Raw genomic sequence first — 27205 nt, forward strand, 5'->3', positions numbered from 1 at the left:
GAAAATAGAAATGGCTAATGAATCACACTTTGGGACACAGAAAAGGTAAAAGTTGTACAGTTTTTTATTATATTCTAGGAGAAGGCAATGGCAACCCACTCCAGTACTCTTGCCTGGAAAATCCCACGGATGGAGGTGCCTGGTAGGCTGCAGTTCATGGAGTCGCTAAGAGTCGGACACAACTGAGCGGCCTCACTTTCGCTTCTCATTTCATGCATTGGAGAAAGAAATGGAAACCCACTCCAGTGTTCCTGCCTGGAGAATCCCAGGGATGGGGGAGCCTGGTGGGCTGCCATCTCTGGGATCGCACAGAGTCGGACAGGACTGAAGTGACTTAGCAGCAGCAGCAGCAGAGAATATATAGGATATTAAAATTCTAATGCTACAGTCTTGTGACAAAGAATATAATGAGGACAATAAATAATAAACAGTACATCATGAATCTTCTCTTGACAATGATGATAACTTGCAATAGGAAATACTTAACCCATTCTCATTACTATCAGGAGAAAAAGGCTACTTTTTTGATGTTTATCTTTCTTCCTGGCACTTAGAAGCTATATAAACCACAGAAAAGAAAAAGAAAACATATATATATTCAAAAGTATTGAATATATTGAATTATATGCACTTTCCAGAATGAATAGAATATTTTGGTATAGGATTAATTTTAGCTTATCTTGCACCAGAATAATTTAAAATACCCATTTCAAGGCAAATCATGTGTTTAAAAATTGGTGTTTTGCAGTCATTGAGGATGCTGGAACCTATGATAATAAAGTAATTCCATACAGAGGCTCTGAATAAGCAAACATATTTACATTTCACTTACATTTAACAACAGGATCCCTGTTGATATTTGATATTTGTGTTTACTGATACTTGTTATATAGGCATAGAGCTCTGCATCAACTAAAGAAAATGTGTTTCTCCTATGGCACAGCAGTATAAAGAAAACTTCAGTGCCTCAATTTGATAGTAGTTATTTTTTGTTTCATACGATAGGTGTTCAGTTTTTTGAAATGTAGAAAATAATACACAGAGGGTATTAGGAAAGAAAACAGAGAGCTTAAAAAGAGCAGACTGTGTTGGTGGCACTTTCTTGTTAGAGTGAATTTGTCATGGATTGTGGTAATTGTGGGCAAAGTCTTTCTGAGCCTTTATAGGAGCTACTTCTTTTGAGAAGGAAAATGTGTCCTATTCGGCTGTCACTTACCACACCTTTTGGCAACTCTCCAGAGATGCTGCACCGCCGTTGACACAACAACTTGATTTCCTGTCAAAATATCTTTTAACATTTGACTCAAAAGATATTTTTGAGGACTCTAAGCATGCCCAACTCTTCTGTTCATTAAGGCCGAAAATCCAATAAGTGTTTGGTACGCTGGGACTCAGCTACCTCAGAGTGAGCAGCTGTCAAATGATTTGCTGAATACTTTTGCTCAACCCACCACAGTGAATTGATGGAACTGTGCCAGCTTCTGGATGTACAAAGTGAGGGGACTCTTAGCAAGAGCTATCCAAATGCTCCTTTAAGCCTTGCACTACCACCTGGACATTTAGAACAATCCATTGTGAAACAAATGGAGAAAAGAAACTTCATGGATTCATGAGCCCTTTTCCTCAGAGTGGTGAAGAACCCCCTATTGGTGTGAAGAACACATTAATGGTTTTGATTATAGGTTAGGTGTCTTTTTAGGCTTCCTGGTGGCTCAGGTGTAAATAATCCACCTGCAATTTAGGAGGCCTGGGTTCGATCCCTGGGTCAGGAAGATCTGCTGGAGAAGGAAATGGCAACCTACTCCAGTATTCTTGCCTGGGAAATTCCATGGACAGAGGAGCCCCGAGGGCTGCAGTCCATGTGATCACAGAGTTGGACATGACTGAGCGACACTTTGAACACTTTAGGTGTCTGTGGATTTTGACAGCCTTTAACTGACTGCTTACATCACCTCCATCATCAGCTTTGTGCATAACAAATACTTATTGGAAGAATCATACTCTACAGATATTTCTAATTTAGTGTTTCTTCAGAGACAGTGGCAGTATGTTTAGGACCAATGCCTGAATGACATTGTATAGAGGTCAGGACGGCCATCCTTCCTCCCTGCATGCTGTGCCCATATCTTTGCCACTTGAACTTGAAGAAGCTCCATCTGGGCTTTTGATAATCTCGGAGCCATCATGATAATGGGATGTTGTAATGCATTATGAAGAGTATAAACATTGTAGCATCAGAGAAAATAATTCCATAGAAGTGAAACATTTTCATTTGCCTTTAAAAGTTCTGAATATATAGTTCAGAAGAATGGGTGAAGGGCTCAGCTTGCTTTCATCTTGTGCCTGGACTTCTATCAAGCCAGCCCTATCTATACTATGTACTTGCACTGGTGAAATGTTGAGAGACAAACACTGGTTCATGCTTGAAGCAATGATGTAGAACTCTTCCAATGAAATGTTGGCCCCATTATTTTCACCTCAGTCTTATCTTTTAGCATTTGTGCATTTTTCTCTATTATCTGGACTTGGGTCTACCTTTTGGACCTTATCTTCATTTACCCATTCTACACTGAGCAACCCCCATAGCTTTAGGTGGGTAGGAATTATCTGTTCCAGACTTGGCCAAGTCTAACAAGAACCCATAGTCACAGCTGCAAGTTAGTGGTGGGGATTCAACTAAGCTATTTAGAAAACACTGGCACATAACTGCTTTCATTTCCTTAAAAGGTGAAAACGAAATCCAAGGCTTTGGCCCCCAGAGTGGCATTTTGAAAAATAATTCACAGTATTTCAAAGTTTAGAATCTTTATTGAATTTCCAAGTATGTAAGGCACATTAGTGCCTGTAAAGAGGGTAGAGGGTTTCAAATATAAAAGCTTAAATGAGTAACTTTCATCAATTTTTTTCCAACATTTTTTCCCCTCCTTCCTTTTTTTTCTTTTTTTCTGCTATCAGTTGTTCTCTCTGTTTGAGGATGCAGGAGCAGGCATTCCCCAAGAAGGGAAATCGGCAAAACAGGAAGGCAGTGGAGGACCAAATATTGGGGGAGGAGCAAAAGCCATAGGCATAGCCAGAAACGGATTGAAACTCGGAGGTCGAGGAGGAATAAAGCAATGAGCAGTAGTGCGGGAACCTAAACCTGTAGTGCTGGAGGCCAAGGGCATAGGCCTTGGCCAGTTCTTCACAGGGTGCCGCGGGCCTCCCAGTGGGAAAGAAACACGAGCCAACCTCTCCTTTCCCGTCACTCTCGTGCTTCCTGGAGGCAACTCCATCATTATCCCCGATCTAAGGGTCGAGATGTGTGTAGGGCCTCTTACTTGAGGGCCCCTGGATGGAAAGAATCCTTGACCCCGTGGCAAAGCCACATATAACCCTGCATTGCTGCCACCTCTCTCAGTGCCCCCATTGCTGACCTTTGTTCCCCCCACCATCAGTGCGGGAGGGCTGCCAGAGAATTCCTGGGACACGTTGTTAATAGAATCTTGCCCGCTCTGCCTCCAGCCTGCCGGTCCCTCAGAGCTATTTACTTCTCCTGTTGCTAGGGGCTCTTCGGCAACAGCAGGTGGTGGCCCATACGGGGGTTTGAGAGCTCTCGAGCCATCGACAGGAATGCAAGATCCTGTTCTCTCTGAGGGGCGCTCCAGTCGCTCTCTTGCCAGATCGCTCAGCACCTTGAAGGGCGGTCTCAGCGGGACTCCAGGGTGGCCCCAGGACCCTGCATCATCCTTCGGGCACTGGAAGGGCAGGCTGGGCCTCGGCTCCCGGTTCCCGTTTTCAGCTGCAGCTACTGCTGTGGGTGAAGGGGCGTGCCCTCCAAGGCTTGCCAAAACAGAAATCAATCAGTTAATAAAAATGACAATGTGGTGACCAGAAAATATCTGAAATACGTGATGGATCGAACTCGCTGGGGAATGAAATATACCGTGGGAAAGGGAGAGCCTGATCTCCTCCCGGGTGTAGTCAGCAAACACTTGTTCAATTCACTTGCCCTTCATCAGGCGGCCTTTTGAGATTCAGGCTTTGGGGTTTCCCTTTATGGCTGACCTGTGGCTCCACCCCGTTCCCTATATTCCCACCTCCTCAAGGCTGGATAAACACCAGGAAGCTGAGGAAACACCAGTCCTTTCCGTCAAAGCAGGATATATGATCCACTAAAACCCATCATTTAGATTCTGACAGGAGTGCTCTGGAAAGTCTTATGAGGGAAAACTTTTTTTTTTTTTTTTTCTTCCACATAAGTCTAAGAAAGCTTAGTTATGTTAACAGACACTTCCGTTTGTTTCTCTTTCATGAAGCATCATTCAACATTTATACCCTCTTGTGTTAAAATTTTCTTTCATTCAACCCACACCACACCCCAGAGTAAGAATTTCTTTATATTTAAACACCAAACTTTAGACTAAGGATTTGCAATTTTTTTGTTTCAAAATTACATTTAAAACTCCAGTGTTCTTAGCACTTGAATTTATATCTTTCACGCTTTTGTCTGGGATCCCTTTCTACATCCCCAGCAACCCACTTGGCCCTGTCACTCTTAACACAGGAAAACAATTCAAACTGCCTTTTGACTTCAAATTAAACAATTGCACCCAGTTTTGTACTTACACATTTTCAATGCAAGCCATGGAGGAATTTGATCAGGAAAGCCTTCTTGAAGTGATGGAGAAAACCAGCTGAATGCCCACGCAGACCAGCTCAGTCTGGAGAAATGACTGGTGCTTCTTCCTTAGAGCAGCTTGGCAGGTCGAATGAAGCTGGGAACCAACTGGTTCTTTCTAGATTTGGAGTCCTCTTTCTGAGGTTACCAATTGCTAGGGAAGGGAGGGAGAAAGGGAGATGGGAAGAGGAGGAGGGGAGAATTCTGTGACACTCCTCTAAAGCTAAATGTATGATTCCTTTTCGCACAGTAGTAGATGAACTTAAGGGCATTCCCTGCTTTAACCCTGTTGCAGCCCAGATGGAAACACATTGCAAGATGATTTTAGAAGACTCATGGTGGCATGGCCTTTTGTTAAGAATTCTTTCTGAAGTTTTATTTAGAAAGGTAGTCATCACATCTCTTCTTCCAGGTTGAAATGACAAGCACTGAGTAGAGTACCATGTCTAATCTTGTAATTTAAATTTCCACTATTAACTTGGAGAAGAATGGAGGGTGGGGGGGATAAATTGCTTTGCAATCTGAGTTTTCTTGTGAAGATGAAACAAGAGGAACGCTATAAGAAATTCCTCTAAGAATCGTATAGGCTTTTAGTTTTTAGTTCCTCAACTTTCAGTTATTCCCTTTATCCTAACTTTCAGTTTATTGGCTCAGTATGGTGTATGTATGTGTTTGTGTGTATGTGTAGACATATTTCCCAGACTAGAGCTCTGGAAACTTGTCTGCAAGTGAAAGGGGAGATAAAAGTCATAACAGATAGCATCAATTTACAAATATTAGCTCAGATTTTTGCCTTATAACTTTTTTTGCATAATGTACTTTCTGTTCTTCTGGCCTAAATTTCATCCCCCTTCCTACCTTAAGCAAGTATATTTTCTCAGCTTTTATTTTCTGCCAATGATCTACAGATTAATTGCTCTGAAATTATGATGACCTTCCCCTCATCTAAAAGTACTAATCTTGCTTTAAGATAAAGCCCCAAACTTGGCCCACTTACTTAAATTCACCTAAGATTTGTGCTGTTCTAACTAGGCTTCAAAGATCTTAAAATAACTTTCTTTATTCCAAATATCAGAATCTGCTGTATATGCTGCTGCATTCCAACAATAACACATATGTGTGTGTGTGTGTGTGTGTGCTTGCATATGTTTCAATTATCTGTGGAATGTATGTGTGCATGCATGTGTATGTATGCACTGCTACTAACAGTCACTTCTGGGAAGCAACAAACTCATAATAGAAATTTTGAGTCTCTAAGTCCACACCTTCCTGCCAGGGCACCTTGTCCCTGTCTATACACTATTGAGTTTTCTTTATCTCATTGAAAAATGAAAGCAGCATGTTTCCAAAACTTCTCCCAGAGGAATCTGTTCACTTGACTAGCATGGTTCACTGTTAAGAAAGCTTGATTCCCCAGATTCTGTTTCTGTTTTTCTTTAGCTTATTGTTTCCTTGTCCTTATATAAAAGAAAACTTATTATTAGCAATATAATTGTGATAGAGTGTTAAAGCCCTTTTAACACTTCCCAGATCAGTGGGAGTAATGAAACTTGAGCTAATGCCTGCTAATAGTTGGTAAGTCATATTTATATAGTTTATGTTTGAGAGCTTGCATTTTTTTCTGAATAATAGCAAGGAATCCACAGGAAATCCTTTTATGATTATCAAAATATTGCAATCATTGGCTGTTTTTACCTAAAAATGCCTATTTAGTAAAATATCACCTTAATTGGATTACATGAGAATGAAATGTAATATAGACGCCAAATAGCTGGGCATAGTGATAAAACCAATGGCACCTTAGAATTGTCACAAACCATAATAGGTATTATATATTTATGGATTCTAGCTCAGATTTTTGCCTTGCAACTTATTTGCTTTTATACAATGAATGTTTATTGAATACCTTCTGCATGCATTCACTATTTGGTTTAGTGTGGATTATACAACAAAAGTTAAATACAAAATTGGTAGTGACTTCAAGGAATATTCAAACTTTCTGCGGAGAGAGAAAAACATCTATGTAAGAAGAATGCAATAAAAAAAGAATAGACGCAGACTATTAGCTGTCATTTTCCACAATGGAAATTCAGAAGAAGAAACTAATTTTAGGTAAAAGTAGTTGTGAAATAGTTCATGTGGTATTGGGGTTTGAGTTGTGTTTTGAAGGGTGTGTACATTATACAAGGGCAGAGGAGGAGATGGTATTCCACGCCAAGAACAGGCATGGAAGTAGGAATGAAAGGGAAAATTTGGAATTTTGTAGTTTACTTTTAATCCAAACTGGGCTCATATTTGGCAGAAATATAAATATAAAGAGCCAATTGGACCCTCTAAAGATAGTAAGATCATCCAGATAATTAGTAAAGTTGTACCAGCAGGGAATATTTGAAGGCACTCAGGTTTTATAAAGGCAAAATAGGAATCATCTCAAAACTGACTCTTTGACACAAAGCTGTTAGGCTACTTTAGTTATCCACTGAGCTCTGAGAATGAAATAATAAAGTGTATGTATGTGTGTGTGTATGTAAATATATATATATATATATATATATATATATATATATATATATATATAGGCTTCCCTGGTGGCTCAGAGGGTAAAGCGTCTGCCGGCAATGCAGGAGACCTGGGTTCGATCCCTGGGTCGGGAAGATCCTCTGGAGAAGGAAATGGCAACCTACTCCAGTACATACATACGTATTTGGTTTTTTTAAATAACTGTTTTGGGGAGGGAAAAATGGGTAATGAAAGTTGAAGATTTGCCAGAAAGTAACTTAGTTGTGAAAGTGGCTAAGTTCTAAATGCCTTTCATTACCCATCACCTCTGATTTCATGAGACAACTCTAGATATTACTCACATATCTCTCAAAAGATTTTGAGGACTTTATTGAAATGATAAGTGAGAACCATACAAGGATATATTTACTTCTGTCCAGCAATTATGAGGTCATTAAAAATGTGGTTGTCCTGCCAAAATGACGTTGCTGGTTGTTTTCAAAGAAATTTCACAGATGTGTAAGTGCAGACAGAGTATCATTTAAAATTCATCATTTCTCTCTCACTAGAAAAAGAATCCAGGAGATGGAAACATAAGGATGATTTTCTCTTTTTCCATCAGACTAATAAGGAGGTGATGAAGAGATTGTCATGCTGATCTCTGGGGAGACAGTTGTCAAAAGATGCCATCCATGAACTCCCTTTCAAAATATAATGTAGCTATGCCTGTGGAAAGCTCTCAGTTTAGGATGTCTAAAAGTACTTCAAGAAGATAGACCACATACTTTTAGGGATCTGTTGCTATTTAATTCAGTGTATTAATAAGCATGAGATTAATGAAGGCATGGCACTACCCTAGAATGGGCCAGACAGAATTATTCAGTTGCGTAACTATAAGCAGTACTCCTGTCCTCTCTGCCCCCAGCTGTCCTGCAAACTCTGTGTGGTAAGTGACAAGGGTGAACAGGTGATAATGAGATTATGTCACTACCCATACTGGCAAAAGCAACTGACAGTGCATGCCTCACTGTTGGACCTATTTGTATGAAGATCAATAGGCTATTATTGCTTTTCCCAAGTTCTTTGCTCCAGACTTCTAAAAAAAATTGTTTTAAAACACGTCATTTATGGCAATGACTCCAAAACAAGTTATTGTCTTGTAGAAATCAGAAGCTATCAGAAATTCCTTCAACATAGATCACTCTAATTTTTCTTGATATCCTGAGAGTCAGAATTAGAAATTAAATAACAGTAGGGCATGCCAGATGAGAAAATATGAGGAAGGAAAAAGAAACAGATTTTTCTACTACTTACTCTGTGCCAGATATTTGATATATTTTGTCTCATTTAATAGTCACAAGTTTTTAAGACAGTTACTATTATCGTATCCATTTTATAGATGAGGATAAAGACAGCTGGAGAAGTTAAAGTAGTTGTTTCTAAGGTCCGGGAGATGGTGAAGGACAGAGGAGCCAGGTGTGCTGTAGTCCATCCCAAGGAGTCAGACATAACTGAGCAACTGAACAACAACAACAACAAAGCTAGTAAACAGCAGACAATATTGAGACACAGGCAAACTGACACCAGAACCCCTATTTCTTTCATTCAACCACACGGCCTCAGGACTATAGCTGTATGTGCATCACATAAGTGGCTCAGATCAAAACATGTGTACTGGATCAGAGTTTAGTTTATTTAACAGATATACGTACTGACATCCATCCTAATATAGTTCCACAATGAAGAAATCATCCAAATTGCAATACATCTCAGAAATGCAGTCCATGCAGAAATGCAGCAAACAATTGAAGATTACATATCTGCTGGTAGTTCAGCAGAAGGATGATGACTGAAAAGCCTTTCATGGAGCGATTGAGGTTGGTGACAGAGAAAAGAACTTAGCTATAGGACAGCACTGAGTGACTATTATTAATGAATTCATTTTAATAGTATTACCAGTGTTAAAATTATATTGATTTTGAGTTCTCAAATTGCAGATATAGGGTTACTCATACTATTTCTATGGCAGTAAGGTGTGGTGGGACTGAGCTTATAATCATGGTTAAGTCATCTGGTTTCTAGTATTGGAGCAAGTGTGAAAACAGAGTCAATTGTGTGCATGTATGGGGTGGGTGGGTGTGTGTGTGTTGAGTGAAGTGGGGTGTTGGGAGGGTAGAGTTGTACAAGTGAGCTATTATTAATGATAACTCTGGAGAATACCTTTATGAATTAGGAAAATATATTGCTTAAAAAGTAAAATTAATGCATTTTATGTTCACCTTGGTATATATTATAAATTTAAGATATAAACATGGACTAATAAGTAAAATGAGGAAAGTTAATGAAAAACGTTGCTTTGCAGTAACCCATTAGACCATAAGTTTATAAATACACACACATAAATATATATGCAAACAAATTGAAGGCATACTTAATTTCTTGAGTACTCGGTTTAAAAAGCAAAAGCTATTTTAGATTAATTTCTTTCTGCTTATAATTAAGACTATGTAAATCCATGCTGAAAACATTTTATCAAGCTTTATTAAAAATGAATCATATGTGCCAACCTGTGAAAGGCTTTGGCTCTGAAATCAGAGGAACACAGACTTGGGTTGAAATCTCAGCTTTGCTACTTATTGGCTTTGTGACCTTGGGCAGGTTGCTTAACTTCCCTGAACTTCATTCTCCTCATTTGTAAAGTGGGATTATAAAGAGAATTATATTAAGTCAGATGTGAAAAGTAACTGTTACAAACTAAGTGACTAAAATATAATCTCTTTCTTTGTGCAAATTTGACTCAGTTTTCACATATGTAAAATGAGGATGATGAGACCTTACTTAGCTATTTCAGGGCTGTTGAGAAAATTAATTTGATAATTATATGAAATTGTTTTGCAATGTATAAATCACTTTACATCTGTGAGTGCTAAGTCACTTCAGTCGTGTCTGACTGACTTTGTGTGATCCTATGGACTGTAGCCTGCCAGGCTCCTCTATCCATGGGATAGAGGCAACAATACTAGAGTGGGTTGCATGCCCTCCTCCAGAGGATCTTCCCGTCCCAGGGATCAAACCTACATCTCTCATGTCTTTGGCACGGGGTTCCTTACCACTAGCACCACCTGGGAAGCCCCAAATGACTTTATATATGTAGGCTGATATAACCATGGGTGATATTTCAGGGAAAGAAGACTCTGGAGACACATTTTAAATATCACTGTGTAAATAGTCACCTATTTCATCTACCCGTAAGGCCATTTTTCATTTCCTGAATCATTAAGGTGGAGAGGATTAACCACAATTAAAAAAAAAAAATCTCCACGGTGTATAATGCTTTCAACTTTTCAATTGGTGATACATGAATCTCACGCATTGTTGTATTTAATGCAGTAGCTGTGTTAGAATAAAGAGTCTTCATTTTTGTGTTTGACTATATGTTTAATTGAACTTCAGAATCTTGTATTGCACACCAGGAGCCATTGAAAGCCCCTGTGATGATTAGAATGAAAAGTCTTAACAAAAAGAAGATTGTTTGGTTTCCTGATAGTGCAGATTTGATTGATTGATTCTCTGAGCGATTTACTACTTTAGACAAAAAATTCACTTTTTTCCCCCACTCTAGTAGTTGCACCCCACCCTCACCCCTACCACAGCCACATACACACGCACACACACACACACACACACACCCCTCAAGTGGTCAAATAAAGAGCCTGCTGGAGAAAATGTAACATTTTCATAGACTGATTATAATTCAGTGTGCAGGAAAATTTGCTGATGAAACTCAAAATCAAAATAATAATGAAGTCCATCTCTAGATACCACTTTAAAATCTTGCCTGAATTATGCTGTCTGCCTGTTGCCAATATAAGTGTGTGTTCAAAGATCCTGGTTAATCACAAGTGCTCAAGAGCTATCTATTTGCCTTTATTTTTGAAGTATTTCAGATCCTCCACTTCCAGCTTTCAAAGAAATGTACTGATATGTGGATACTCTTCTTAGGGGGAGAGTTCATTAGAAAAAAAGATCCAATTCTGGAGGGCCAGGTAATGGGAAAGTGTCTCTTCTAAGATTACTAAAAAATAATGGAGGGATCTCACTCAGGTATTAAAGTTTCTACAGCCTGATAGTAGTATCTGAATCAAAGTAATGAGTCCTTCCGGAGGTACTGGGTGATTCTGCAAATGGCTGAACCAGAGCCAGTGGAAGTATGGGTTGTTGCATAGTCTGGGTGACCTGTTGACTTATTTGTCTGTGGTTTCTAAATTTTACTGAGTAACAGATTCATCTGGGGATCTTATTAAAATAGCAAGTTTCCAGTCTCCACCTCTAGGATTCTGATTCAGTTGATCTGTAGTGAGGTCCAGTTATCTGCAGTTTAAATCCTTAATGATTCTGATGTGGAGGTCTTTGGATTACAATAGAGAAATACTGACTAGATGGCCTTTTAACCTTGAAGTCTAGCTTTTTAAGGACAAATCCAGCCTTTAAGTGGATACTCGTATCTTCTAGGTCTAACCAACTGCCTACAGGAGCACTTGAGCAAAATATCCTTTTGACCATACCCTATGCCTTCAGTTCCTTTTTGATTCATAAACCTCCAAATACTTCGATTAGTTTCAAACAAATGTGTTGAGTTTAGTTCATCTAGAGCAGCAGTTCTGAAAGGGTGGTCTGGGGAAAATTGAGGTCCCCAAGATCCTTCCCCAAAGTCCACGAGGTCAAAATATTTTCATCATTATATGTGTGTGTGCTGTATTAAGTCATTTCAGTCATGTCTGACTCTTTGCACTCCTACGGACTCATCTGTCCATGGGATTCACCAGACAAGAATACTGGAGTGGGTTGCCATGCCTTCATCCAGGCGATCTTCCTGACCTAGGGATCAAACCTGCATCTCTTATGTCTCCTGCACTGCAAGCAAGTTCTTTACCACCAGTGCTACATAGGAAGCCCTTTCATCATTATATGAAGACATTATCTGCTTTTTTCACTCTCATTCTCTCACGAGTGTACAGTGGAGTTTTCCAAAGGCTGCATGATACGTGATGTCATTCCTTTGAGATTAATGAAATATGTGCTTCTATATCCTGTGTTTTAAAACTTCTTCAGTTTTAATTTCTAATATGGTAATTATTGGTAGATTTAACCCACCCAAACAAAATCTCTTTGGAGTCCTGAATAGTTTTTAAGAGTATTAAGTGGTACTAGACCAAAAGGTTTTAGGATTTATGTCCTATTTAACCAAAGTTTTAAAATGTGCATCAGTTAATATAAATGATGAAGTTGCTACCAAGCCTCAAGGAAATTGCAAACCTGATTAAAAGATTCAGATTCTTTTTTTGGTCTCTTCTGATAAATCCTTCAGATAGAAATCAGTACAAAACAAGTTAAAAATTCTTGACTCATTGAATGTCTCCTGTATTAACAATACTATATAAGCTACTGTAAATGAGATACAAATATGTTCTGACTTGAGCAGCTTATTGTCATTTAGGGAAAATAAAAGTAAATTGTAACAGGTGAATATCTAACTGTGGAATGTTTCCATTATTTTTTTTTAGAACTTAATCAAAAGCAAAGATGTGTGAGAGGTAAACAGTCTAATCACAGTGGGCTCAGAAGAGGTAGAACCACAGCTCTACTTTGAGGGATGAATGAGATTTGAACGGGAAAAAAAGGCTCCCAAATCAAATTCATTCCTGAAACCTACTACAGATAGAATTTCAGGGGATTTTTGTTTTCATTCCTTATTTTTCTGTATTTTTTTTTTTTTAAAGAACGTGATTTTACTAAGCAGCAACATTATTCTAAAACAAAAATATATCAGAGATCTAAACTAATATCCAGACTGTTTGAGCTTAAAATAAGCTGAAACTTTTGCCTCAGGGTCTTAGAAATTAAGGAGTTGTTTTTCCAGTGAAATTAACCCAGATAATTGTCACAGACCTTTTACTCACCTTTGGCCTTTGGCTAAGACCATATAGAGAATTGTTACCGTTGCATGGCTTCAAAATCATATTTTCCTTTTGTTTTCACTCTGTGAAGCCACCTCATTTTTATATGCCTCTGGGTATTTTTTCTTTGGTTGTTTTCTTCTTCCCTTTTGTGTGTGGGGGGGACTCTGTTTTATGTATTTTTAACTGGTCAGATTATTTTGGACTGAAGGCTATGTACTGAGACTCAAGTGCCTCTAGGGAGCTTCAGCTAACATTACATATGGAATGTCCAGTTGCTGGATTGCTTGTGCTTACAGCTTTGTAGGACCACTGGGAGGTTTTCCAACTGCTCTGGAAAGAAACCAAAGTCTTTTCTCTATTCAGTGCTGACAGTGACTTGCAATTTGCTTTAAATTCTCCTCTGATGACATTTTGTATTATATCAGCAGTACATAAAAGCAGTTGTTCCTGTTTTTACTAAATTCATCAGACTTTTATACTGGAGACAAAAATATCCTCCATGACTATATTTAGATCCTTTCAGCTTTGTTGTGAATGTTCTAGAAAGATTTTCCCAAAGATCTTGGCTACCCAGTTAAAAGAAGACAATTTCTTTGTATGCATCTACTATGCATTCTATCACACAATTGTTTGATTTCTATAAGATTAAAATAACAAGTTTAATTTTCTGCTGTGTCCACCTTGTATTTCCAAGAAATTTTCACTGTGATTTTAGGAGACTTGGGGAAACAGTAGGGGAAGTAAGTTTTAATTATGAAAATATAAAAAATATCAAAGGGGGTTGCATACCAGATACATTTTATGAAAGTTCACACTGCTTTTCAATATTTACTACTTGTCATCAAATTAAGTTTCAGATTATATTTAGTAAGAAGATTACAACATTTAAACAAATAATAACTTTACTCAGCAAAACCTAATTATATTTGTTTAGTCTTATGCTTTGGATCACTCACAGGAGAGAGATTTGGAATCACCAGTATAGGGTTCTCAGTATTCATTATGTCAAACACCCTATTATTTGCTAACAGAAGCTACATTTTCTACTCTGAACTACCTTCCAAATCCAAGCTAAGATGTAATATACATTAGCAAAGCCTTTTCTTCCTGGTGGCTTAGATGAATTCATAGATGATGCTACTCAACTTTCTGTTATAAAAAAAATTACAGTGCAAAATTAAAGATTTTGGGGAATGTAATGTAATTTATAAGAGCTGACGCATTTGAAAAGACCCTGATGCTGGGAAAGATTGAGGGTGGGAGGAGAAGGGGACAACAGAGGATGAGATGGTTGGATGGCATCACCGACTCAATGGACACGAGTTTGGGTAACTTCGGAGTTGGTGATGGACAAGGAGGCCTGGCGTGCTGCGATTTATGGGGTCGCAAAGAGTTGGACATGACTGAGCAACTGAACTGAACTGAATGTAATTTATATATAAATTCATTGCATAGCAATAACCTGATGACAAAACCAATGCTATAGTCTTCGAAACTTAAAAGGAGCAAAGAGAATTTTTTAAGCAAGTGTGCCATTACATTTCATCCCTGTGAGCTTAATACGTGAATTAACATATAATAGATATATTCCATATATCTGTCAAATAGTTAAAGGGCACCTATCTTTGGTTAAGTACCTCACCATTGGTTGGTTTGTTGTTAGGTATATGTTTTACATCCATACTTAGTTAATTTCAGAACCCAGAAGCAGTGATGCGAAATAAAAACTAAACACTTAGTGTCTAAAAAGTTAAACATACTAAAGGAGATTATGCCAAGATTATTATTTGACTAAACAAAAGACATCTTAAGAATTCTTCTTTGGAGAATGTGAAATAATGTATGGTATACTATTATTGGGCTATAACTGCATTCTCCAGAATTACAAAGTCTGCTGATAAAGACCTTCCATGCTTGCAAGTCAGACAACACAAATCTATTGTCATTTTTGCTGAAAACATGCTTTTAACCAAAGTCTCTGGAACTGCTCACTCCTGCACACACATCTATTGAAGATTATTTTGAAAAAGGTGCCACTGACTTTAAATAGCTCATACTACATCATGTGCAAGTGCAAGAGAAGGAAATGAAGAGAAGGAAGAAGATGAAAGGTGAATGAAAGGCGATATTCAGTTGTAAAGCTCTCGCTTTGTTCTAACCCTTCTGTTCTAAATATGCACCTATCTTTTGCTTTCTGTTATGTGTAAGATCAGATAGGATATAGAAGGTAGTGAGAGAAAATGATAAGAAGCACAGAGGAAAGCAGCCTCTACTCAAAGAGAAAATGTCAAATGTCTATCTTCTGAGACTTTTGCAGGAGACAAAAAATAATGTCTGGTCAAAGGCCAAGCTCCATAAATGTTTATTCTGTTGTTTATATGTTTTGTTTTATTCTGAAATTTAAAACAACTCTGTAAAAGCTACTGAATCACAAAGGGAGAACTGACAACTGCCAGAAGGTCAAACTGATGACAAGTACTATGAAGAAGCAATTTATAACCACCTAATTTTTCCAATTTCTGATCTATTGACATTTTATTTATGATGGAACTCCAGCTAATACTGTGATGTTGTTTTACTAATTGTGAATTCTAGATGTGATTTTAGATAACATTTGGTATTTCCAATCCCCTTTTTAATGCTACTTATCAATTCTTCCCTTTTTAAAAGAGGCAAGTAGAAAAGAAGAACACCTTTAACTAAATGATTAGAATCATGGGAATTACCAGTTGTAATTAATATTCTAGCAAGCAAAAGATAAAAGCAGAAATGTTCTAATTTATCTAGGTAGGAAGCTGTTGAAATTTTCACTTACCATGTCTGAACGTAATGGTTAAGAGTAATGGCTCAGGAATTACCTATGTGCCCTTAGCTAGGTTATTTATCTTCCTTGAATGTCAGCTTCTTCACCTATAAAATAAGGATAATAATATTGCTAACTTTATGAGATTGTTGTGAGAATTAAATAAAATAATGCCTGTAAAATACCTAGCACTGTGCCTGGTAAATAATAATTATTCAATATACTTGTTATATCATTTAGGAAGAGGGTTCCCAGATTAATGTAATTAATATAGCTATGAGAATAGCATTTGTTTTTGTTATTGAGAATTTGGGAGTGTTAGCTATCAACAACTGTGGGTGGATATCTTGAGGAGAACACCTTAGAACATTTTAGAGCATTTAGTAACACAGCTACCACATCTTTATGTCCCAATCCTAAAGAAATGAATAGTATGGAATAGAGAATATAAAGTTTAAAAAAAAATCAGAGAAAATTATCTATCAAAATAAGGATTCTGACAAGGTACAAAGATTACAAAATGGAGTTGAAGAATTTGTTTTCTTATAAATTGACATTATCTTTCTCTTTTGAATGTTTCTTATTGGGGATATAGATCATTTTCTAGACTGAGAAGTAATGATCATTCAGACATAGTGATGAGACTGGGTTAGAATCTAAACTGATCTAGTTGGAAGGATTTCATTATGCTTAATTTCTTACTGTTTTATTCTAATGAAGCTTTTCCTGTTTTTCTGCTCTTGTTTTCCCCTCAACAAAGGTGAGCTACCCTTCCTTCTCTCTAATCAATCATAATTGATTTCTCAACATTAAGTCATCACTGGGTGTATCCAGGCAAGAATACTGGAGTGGGTTACCATTTCCTTCTGCAAGGGGTCTTCCCAACCCGGGTTTGAAACCAGGTCTCCTACATTACAGGCAGACTACTGATTGAACCACCAGGGAAGCTTTATAAAATGCACTATGTGAAAAAGGCAGTATGCCAATTTGAGTTATATCAAAAATTGATTAGAAAAAATGGACTTAGAGAAGAGGGAGTATGTTCTAGTCTTAGTTATGCTACTAACTCTTTCATGTAAATTGGAATGAGCCATTTTATCCCTCTAAACTTGATTTCCCTATCTATAAAATGAAGGAATTTAATATAGTCATCTTTCTGTTTTTATGATTCTAGAAGCTGAATTCAGAATTCATAGGGTTCATTATCAGATGAAATTAGGTATACTGCTATTCAGACCATGTTTGTTGTAAGCCTGTTACCTAGTCCATTAACATCTTTAATATAGCTTATTGATAGATTTGGACTTTAGTTCTGTCTCCAAAATGAGAAAGTGTTACAATATAAATGTTTATGTCCCTCCCTAATTCATATGCTGAAGACCTAACACCCATGGTAATGGTATTAGAAGGTGGGATCTTTGGAAAGTGATTAGGTCACCATGAGAGGGATTAGTGCCCTTATAAAAGAGGTCTCAGAGATCTAGCTCATCCCTTACACCATGTGAGGACATAGTGAAAACTTGGCAGTCTTCAACTTAATGGAGCAGCCTCATCAGAACTCCATCATACTCAGCACCTTGCTTTTGGACTTCCAGCCTCCAAAACTGTGAGAAGTAAATGTTTGCTGTTTATGAGCCACATAATCTACAGTATTTTGTTATAGCAGCCTGAATGGACTGAACTAAAAAGATATGTGTCTCTCTATTATCAAGAGAGAAAAGACAAACAGTTAATTATTATCAAAGTGCTACCCATAATCTCCCCATATAAAACTTTTGATGAACACACTTAAGCTAAATATAGTACTTAGTGAATAATCTTTTGCCAATAAAACTGCTAAATAGTGCATTCTGATGGGTAAGACCTGATGAATGACAGTAAGTTAACTCTTGTGAACTCTCTGAACAAACTCAGGCAAAAGATTCATATTTCTCTCACAGATGAACAAGAAATTAAAATATTATTTTCTAGTCATCCCACCAAAAATATGTCTATCTACTGTTTGACAAACTGCTTACTTGATTCTTCAACTAATATCCTACATGATAAACAGTTTAACTCTTTCTCTTTTTATTTTTAAATTCTCTTTTGTTCTTTCTCTTTCTTTTTTGTCTTACAGCATGCTTAATTCACTATTTACCTTTCACATTTAGAAAATGCACAAATATATTTACAGAAGCTGAACTTTTTACTGAGATCTTAAAATACATCTTTAGCATTCCATTTGATGTTTTGACAGTTGTATACATCTATGTAATCACCATCTAAAACAAAATGTAGAGGAACATTTTCATCATTCCAGAAGTTTCTTTCATGTCCCTTTCCAGCTTATTCTCCCTCCACTCAGAGGCAGCTGCTTTCTAATTTCTATCATTGAAGACCACTTTGCCATCACTAAAATATTATTTAAATGTAATCATTAGGTATGCACTCCTTTATGCCTAATTTCTTTGTTTTTAAGACTTATCCAAACTAATGCTCATTTTATTAGTACATTCCTTTTTATTGCTGAATAGTTTCTCATAATATGGAAGTAACATGTGTTGTTAATCAATTCTTCTGTTGATGGACCTTGGGGTTGCTTCCATCTGGGGGCTATTATTAATAAATGTGTTATGAAAATTGTTGTACAAAGCCTGTGTATGTATATATGTGAGTTTATTTTAGTATAGAATTGAAATTGCTTTTGGATGAAGAGAGGAAGGCTCATGTCATGTATAGTGGTAACAATAAATGAAAGAAATTAGGCTCCTTATATTAATTTCAAACAAAGTACACTTAACAAAAAATAAAATTATTAAGGATAAAGATGGAATTACATGATGATAAGGGGTCAACTTGCCCCCAAATAGCAAGCCATAATGTGTACACATCTAACAGAGCATCAAAATATATGAAGATTAATTCATAGAACTGCAATAAAAAATAGACAAATTCATTGTTATAGCGGGGAACTTAAGCAGCACTCTTTCAGTAACTGATAAATCAAGCAAGCATAACATCAGTAAGCATACAGTTGACCTGAAAAGAATCCACCTGCCAATACTGGAGACACAATAGATGTGAGTTCAATCCTTGGGTCAGGAAGATCCCATGGAGTAGGAAATGGCAACCCACTCTAGGATTCTTGCCTGGAAAATCCCATGGACAGAGAAGCCTAGTGGGATCCAGTCCATGGAGTTGCAAAGAGTCAGACACGACTGAGCATCTGAGCATGCGCGCGCGCGCGCACACACACACACACACACACACACACACACACACAGTATACTCCAACTAACACTAGCATAATATTCTTTTTAAGCTCACAAGGAACATTTAGAAAGATCATGTACTGTGTCATAATACTCATTTTAACAAATTTTAGAGAATATGAATCACACAAAGTCCTCAGAGTATATCAGAATTAAATGATAAATTGATAACAGAAACATAAAAAGAATACTGCCAGATATTTTGAAATTAAACACATTACTTCAATATTTCAATCAATTTAACAAATGAAATATGTATCAAATAATGTCTCAGGAGAAATTGAAAATAATTTTAGCTAGTGTACTTGAACACAACATTGTAAACAACTATACTTCAATATAAAAATAATAATAATTTGAACTAAATGAAAACATAACATCAAAAGTTGCAGGATGCAGCTAAAGCAGTGCTTACACATGAAGTTATAGCATTGAATGCATATATTAGTAAAGAGGACTGATCTAAGATCAATAAACTTATCTTGTACCTTAGGAGGCAAGAGAAGTAAGAAGAATTGACGATTAGAGCAATCAGAAGGAAAGAAACAATAAAAATTGTAGAATTTCAATAACATTGAAAGAAGGAACATGATAGAGGAAATCAATGAAAATAAATGCTGCTACTTTGAAAAGATCAATATAATTGATAAACCTCTAGCCAAGCTAACCCAGAAGAAAAGTAGTCACAAAACAATAATATAAAAAATAAAGTCATTACTAATACCTTAAAATTAAAATAAAAGTACTATGTACAGGTTTATGCTCACTAGTTTTATAATTTGATGAAATTAACCTTTGAAACTACTCTTTGAAAGACACAAACTACCAGTGCTCACAAGGAAAAAATTGATAATTTAAACAGGCATATATCCATTAGAAACTTGAATCAAAAATGAATAAATTACCAAAAAAGAAAGCCTTCATCTTATACAGTTTCATTGAGCAATTCTACCAAATACTATGAAAGAAATAATAACAATTTCCCACAATCTCTTCCAGATGATACAAGGAAAGGGAACATTTCCTAACTCACTTGATGTATGAGGCAGACATTACCTGTAATAAACCACATAAATAAAATGCATAGACTGCTACTTATCATGAGCATAGATGCAAAAATCTTCAGCAAATTATTAGGAAATCAAATCCAGCATGTCCACAAATAATTTTGCACCATGCTTATTAGGATTTACTAGTTTTTTTTTTTAAGTTTGTTTCAACATTTCAACATCAATCAATGTAATTCAACACATCAATGCATTTAAGAATCATGTAATCATATAACTGACACAGAAAAAGCATTTGAACAAATCCAATATCCATTCTTGATAAAGTTTCAACATAGAATAGAGAAAAGTGAAAGTGAAAGTCTGAACGACTTTTTGCGACCCCATGGACTATACAGTCCATGGAATTCTCCAGGCCAGAATACTGAAGTGGGTAGCCTTTCCGTTCTCCAGGGGATCTTCCCAACCCAGGGATCGAACTCAAGTCTCCCACATTGCAGGTGGATTCTTTACCAGCTGAGCCACCAGGGAAGCCCAAGAATAATGTAGTGGGTAGCCTGGCCCTTCTCCAGGGGAACTTCCCCACCCTGGAATTGAGCCAGGGTCTCCTGCGTTGCAGGCAGATTCTTTACCAGCTGAGCTACCAGGGAAGCCCAGTTCATTTAGTAACACTAATCATTTTCCTAAAATACTCTTAAAGTGCTGTTATATACCTATAGGTATATACACCATCCAGGACTTTGGCATAATATAAAAAATTTAAAAGGTTAGTTTTTCATTTAATTAACAATGAAACTATTAGTGTTTTTGTGCACTATGAGCAGTGGTGTACTAGGATAGAAAGGAATTTCCTTAGTTTAATTAAAATAAAAAAATAAACAAAACTCTATAAGCTACTTAATGGTGAGAAAATGATCTTATAAACCTAAAATTGAGAATAGAGTGTAAAAAAAAAAATGAATGAACTCTAAATGCACATTTTTAAGTTAAAGGAACCAGTCTAAGAATGCTACATACTTTTTGATTCCCATTATATGACATACAGTAGTCAGAAAAATCAGTGGTTACCAGAGGCCTGCAGGGAGGAGAAAATTGAATAGGCGAAGCATAGAAAATTATTGAGAATAGAGGAACTATTGGATATGATATTGTAAGTGTGAACTCATGACACTACTTTTTTGTCAAAACTCTAACCATAGGAGTTAACATAATGTATGCATATTTAAAAAACATCCTTTATGAGGTCAAGGAAATCCCAGGGTGGAAGGCAGAAAGTGACAAAACCAGCTAACTATATTACAAATATATGAAATGATCTCACTGGAGGAGGTGAGAAAATAAGTTGCAGACTTAAGTAACTGTAGAAATGAGTGGAGTTTTAAAGGCATATTTAGGTATTTGTATACATATTGTTTATTATCCACATATATATCTTTTTGCTTTGTAACTGAATGATCTCGAGGAGACAGTAGTGTGCAGTGGCTTGAATAAACTTTATTTTCCTGTCTAGAAATTGAACCTGAGTAGCCCAAGTGAAAATCAGGAATCTTGGCCACCAGTCCACCAGGGGCTAGAGGTTAGAAGCAAAGTTTCCCTGGCTCTTGTCCCCACTGAAAAATGAATTTCTCAAGGAGGAAAAAAACTGTAAAAACAGATTTATTATTAGAGACATAGCACAACAAGTGGGAGAGCACACAGAGAAACAGTTTAGTTAAGATAGAAGCAAGACCAAGATGCATGCCCAAAGAGAAAAGGTATGAACATCCTCCCTAATGAGGAGGAGCACAGTAAGAGGTGGTTAAATCATTTAAGTAGGGCAGTTCTTCTGGGTCTCTGTTTACTTTCACCCAATTATATTTTTACATACCTGACCTGTCTTAGGTCCCTCTCCAATATGAGCGTGCATCTTTTAGCCAAGACAGATTCCAGTGCAGAGGCCTATGTGAAGCTTCACAACCCTCCTTATGGGGTGACACCCCCTCCCTTTTGACCCCACTTTCTCCTCATGTGTCCTCTGAGAGGTCTCCTTGACTTTGAGAATGATAAATACTTGATCTCTTTATCTTTTATCCCAGCAGCACTCAGCTCCTCCTTGCTCCCATCATTATCTTTGTCTTGGAGTATCTGTCTATAGGAGACAGATTCAGCTGCTCAGCCTAGGGCCCATCCATTTCCTGCCTCATGAGAAGAAGCAATAACACCCTAGTAGCAAAGAGCACATGTAGTATCCAGATCTTGTTTTCTAAGATCATTCTTCAATGAGGGAACCAGGTTCCCTTGAAGACAGAGCTGCATGGAGACTGGGTCAAGAAATGTTCAGGATCAGACTGGATCATCTTATACTGCCATAAAGAAAGGAAAGGTCAAAAGTACAAAGCAGAGAAAACTAAAAACCTTACATAATGCCATCATGACAGCTCACATTTTCCCCATCAGGGTAACAATAGCCAGATCACAGCTTCATTCTTAGTTTACAACAATTAGTTTTATGCCATTTTACTGAGTGCATCTTCACTGCATAAAAAGAATGCTAAGAAAGAAATGTGTTTAACCTTCTACTACAGAAGCAAATCCAGCATCTTCATGAGCAGGTGTGGGTCAGTGATTTTGTCAGGTAGTATCGCAGGTTTAATATCATCATGTTAATTATAATTGCTTTATTATCTTCACTTTAGCATTTATGAATAAACATTGTTCAATATTTAAGTTGGAGATGTGAAACACGTTGACTATGAAGAGAAAATCTGAGAAAAGGAAAAATGCCAAAAATATGTTTAAATGCAATGCCTCAAGAATACAAAGGATTGCTTCTATCTTACTCTTGGTCCCAGAGGAACAGCAAGAATTGGTAAAGGATGACAAGGCCTGAAGCACGAGCTGCTCAAGCAGGTGGCAATCAGGAAACAGTCCAATGTGAAGAAGCCAAAAGCAGATGGCAAAGATCAGCAGATGTTTGGGAATGACTGTGAGATCTGTCCGAGGAACACCAAGACTTAGTCAGGCAAAGTTCTTTGATGTACTCTTCTTACATTTTCAGGAGAAATCTTATTTCTTTGTTTTAAACATGTCATTTTCAACAGACAAATACTGTTATAGACATGCTGGCACTTTAACAGACAGCTTCAGACTAGGGTGAGGCAGCTTGGGTGCAATATTTAAGGATATTCATGCTCTCAGGGTCACAAAAGAGTCAAACTTTAACTAAGAATGAGTGTTTCATTGAACATGCACCCTGCGCACCATATTGGCCTCACTGTAGTCTGAGTCTGGTTTTAAAAATTGACTTTCCTGTGATAGATGTTATCTGACAACTTAAGAGAAGGCATATAACATTATTTGATAGTTCTAAGTAAGTTTTTGGTCACTGTGCATTTTTTGTAAAACATTCCACTAGGTGTTTCTAGAATGTTATGAAAGAAGGAAAATGCAAGCATTTGGGGGAACAAAGCATGTATATGAAACATAAAGGCAGCAAGCATCTAAATATCACATGAAACAAATGGAGAACAATAGCAAATTTATGTTTGGGTACTGGCAGGCTAAAATTCCACACAATAGTACTTGATAATAGAGATTCACTGAGCGAATGGGCATTTAAAATTTGTATATCAGCTTCAAACAGTGTGTATTTTATTTCTATATCAGCTCATGAATGTGTGTAGAGTTTCAAGTGAATTTCTTGCTTTAAGACAGCTGTGGGTTTGTTTATTTCCTTTTTTAAAATTCCAACTTAAAATTAATATATGCACAGATTTGATTTGCTGTAGATAAGGATTGATTTGTTTAACTAGGCCCCCATGAGAAACAGTAATACTACACAGAGAGTGGAGAAATATTTGTATTAGTTTCACTTGAGATCATACTCCATTACTTGATAAACAAAACTATGTGTTCTAATCTTTTTTGGACATTGCTTACTGAGGCTTTCAGTCACACAATTTTATAGTTCTAAGGCTGAGCTTTCATTTTTTTAAAATCACTGTTAGAAGTCCAAAAGAAGGCTAAGAACATGAATAGATATATTCTCAGGAGAATGGATACAGGAAATCTAGTAATATATTTTAAAAAACCAATGAGTAATTGAACAATAGAAGGAACAGACAAGTTAAAACTATGTTATGTGTGAGAGACAGCCAGAGACACAGAGACAAAAAGAGACAGAGAGAGAATAATTTTCACTTAAATACATTTATCTCTTTTACCCTGAAGTCAGAAACCTCTTATTTTTGTAACCTCTTTGGGAGCCCAGGTTTCTGAATGCTTCTTCTTTTCTCACCTTCCCTTTACTCATGGATAACCTCAAACAATATTTAGCCCTTGGAGATTTGGAATTGCTCATATTTCTGGGTTTGTCATCACTCCACTGAAATTCTCTCTCATTAGTCTCTTCATGTTCTTTCAATGCCAAATCTTCAATTAGGTGCTAACCCTCATGCTATAGCTAGCACTCTTATCTGGAAGTACAGTATGCTTGTTATGGCAAAGCTTTGCAAGACTATTCACTTGCTGAAGTATCCCTTTCATGTATGGTTGCCAGTTCAAATATGGGACATCAAGACTTATTTGACTTGCAGATAAATATTGCAGGGGACATTATATAAAAAATTATTATTTTGATGAAATTCTAAATAAATAGGGTATTTTAATTAAAATTTTTTGCTTGACCCACCAATCTTACTTCCAGGTAAAAGAGGAGAGCATTAATGTAGGACTTATGTGCATATCCTACTTTCACAAATCTTATTCCGTTTAATCTTCATAACAACTTTGTGATGTATGAATAATCACCCCCAATTCATAAATGAAGAAAGAAGCTCAGAGATTTGCACAAGACCATAAAACTAATAGCTGGCACATTCAGGGTCCAACTCTTGCTCTGCTATGAAACACAGTAAGCTTTTCCCTTGTTAAGGCTGCTTCTCTCTCAGCCTTTCCTGTTTTCCTTGCATAATAGAAAACAGATAAAAGGAAGGTTGGATCTCCTTATGCAATGTGAGTTTCAAATCCTTCTTCTCTATTTAAAATTTAAAATATGAGAATTTTCAAGCACTCACACAGGTAAAGAGAATATTACAGAAAACTCCCATGCACACATCACCCTGCCTGAACAATTATCACCAGTCTCCTTTCATCTGTTTATTGTCCCTGTTTTTTCCAGCAAGTATAAGACATCATGGCACTTAAGCTCTTATCTATTATTTTCACAAACTTGGTCCATAGTTAAATAGTTGACTAAACCATTCTTACTCAACATATACTAGCGATGTCTTTATTCCTAATTACTCTCTGTTCCCTTCTGTCAGTCTAATTACTTACTTAATTTGGGATTAGATTTCCCTTCCAAAAGTGGCACTCTTTAGCAATTGGAGCTATTTAAGATTAGCTCTCCTCTCTAAAACTGCTAGTCTCTTGTGAAAACTTTACCAAATCTAACTTTGCTTTCTGAGAATTTAAAAAACATTATTAAATATACAGAATCACATACACAATAGCACATCTTTAAAGAAATGTTTCCAAATCATGACAAGATAATATACAGAGAAGTTGGTTTAGTGGTACCCAAGCAATTCCAAAACTTATTGAACACTCTAGGTTTGAAAGTAAGTTTCTATTTTGGATATAGTAGTGAAATTAATTTATTTCCTTCTACCTTTACAGAAATGAACAGAATTTTGGCCTTAAATGTACTGTGGAAACATGTTACCAGCCATACACAGTTAGAAGCAGTGTCTGTAGGGAAAAAAAAAAAAAAACAACTGGTCTCCATCCTTAGTAGAGCATAGTTAGAATAATGTTAAAGTGGAATCAAGTTAGCCATCATATAACTCCAGTACTGTATCACCCGCCACTGTGCTAAATCAGAAAAAAAGGATAGGGGAGGGTGTAAAATGTACATTTTGCAAAATGCTTAGACATTCTTTAATAAATAAAGTTAATGCTGTCATTAGTGGCAACTCTAAGCAAAACTTTTATCTTTTTTTTCCTATGGATAAGCACTCTTTGGGGAGATGAATATTGCTGCAGTCATATTGTGCTTTCAGTTAATGAGATGTGGGTTCTATTTGTTAGAGTTTTATGGTAATGAAGCTTATAATTTACTGACAAACTGGCTTGCTTTCAAAACATTCTCTTATTGCACTTTTTTTCCATCAGAAACATTGATGTGCTAATTTGTATGTTTATGGCAGCAGATGTGCACCTTCACTAAAAGGCTGCCAGAGAAGAAGGAGATAGGACAGGAGAGAAAAGGAAGAAGGGGAGAGGTGTTCAGAGTATGCACTTGGTAATAAAATCCATACACAAATGAAAAAATGGCACAGTTTAGTTGAATCATCCGTGAGCTCATTAAGTATGTTATCTGAAATATCAAATATTTATCACTAAAATTTGGTTGAGTTATAGATATGTATGCTAAGTGCCAAATCCTTTTATCCAGTGTGAAAACTGAAGGACAAAATTTGTCATTTAAAATTCAATAGCTATAACAGGAAGTCATTAAATATAAACTAGGTGAAAAACACTTTCCTCCCTTAAAAGGGCAGAATATATTTTCTAAGTAAGGCACATTGCAATTATTACCAGTGGCTTTACAGTACAGTTTTTCTGAGTTCTAGTTTTTATCCAGCTCTGAAATTTTATGACTCAGAGGGGTAAAATTATTGCTCCCAACTTGCGACCCCACTTCTGTTACTGCCAGCTAAGTGAGGTGTGTAACAGGAATCATGGCATCATAAGACTTCCTTTTGTAGAAATTGAAATATTCTAATCACATGTTTATAATTTGTAATAGAGGATATAAAACCATGATGATTTTGCAGACACCTCATTAAATACAAAACAAAGCACTGATCTCTGTGTAACACATGTAATGAGAAACAAATGAAGAGAGAGTAAGCTGTTTACAGTGCTTTCCATCTTCATGAGTTACGAAACAAGGAGGAGACTGAAATGCAAAACATGGATTCACTGAGGGCTAAAAACTACCGTTTGAGAGGCACTTGTTGAAAATCCCAATGACTTTAAAA

At 36.7% G+C, this 27205-nt stretch overlaps 1 protein-coding gene across 1 annotated transcript; it reads right to left on the reverse strand.

Annotated features, from left to right (window-relative positions):
* Nucleotides 1-2788: 2788 nt before the first annotated feature.
* PRR32 (proline rich 32) lies at nucleotides 2789-4859 on the reverse strand. The gene is made up of 2 exons (XM_027534909.1): nucleotides 4606-4859; nucleotides 2789-3819 (listed from the first exon to the last, which is right to left on the reverse strand). Exons 1-2 carry the CDS (start codon nucleotides 4623-4625, stop codon nucleotides 2952-2954), a joined length of 888 nt encoding a protein of 295 aa, XP_027390710.1. The 5' UTR covers nucleotides 4626-4859; the 3' UTR covers nucleotides 2789-2951.
* Between the last annotated feature and the right edge of the window lie 22346 nt (nucleotides 4860-27205).

This window comes from Bos indicus x Bos taurus, chromosome X, assembly GCF_003369695.1.
Source record: "Bos indicus x Bos taurus breed Angus x Brahman F1 hybrid chromosome X, Bos_hybrid_MaternalHap_v2.0, whole genome shotgun sequence".
In the NCBI taxonomy this organism is placed as follows: domain Eukaryota; kingdom Metazoa; phylum Chordata; class Mammalia; order Artiodactyla; family Bovidae; genus Bos; species Bos indicus x Bos taurus.

Coding starts and splice junctions, on each gene's coding strand:
- PRR32 (XM_027534909.1), bottom strand. CDS start 4,625: ATGGCTTGCATTGAAAATGT. Junction 3,820..4,605: donor ATGGCTTGCATTGAAAATGT/GTAAGTACAAAA, acceptor TGTTTTGGCAAG/CCTTGGAGGGCACGCCCCTT.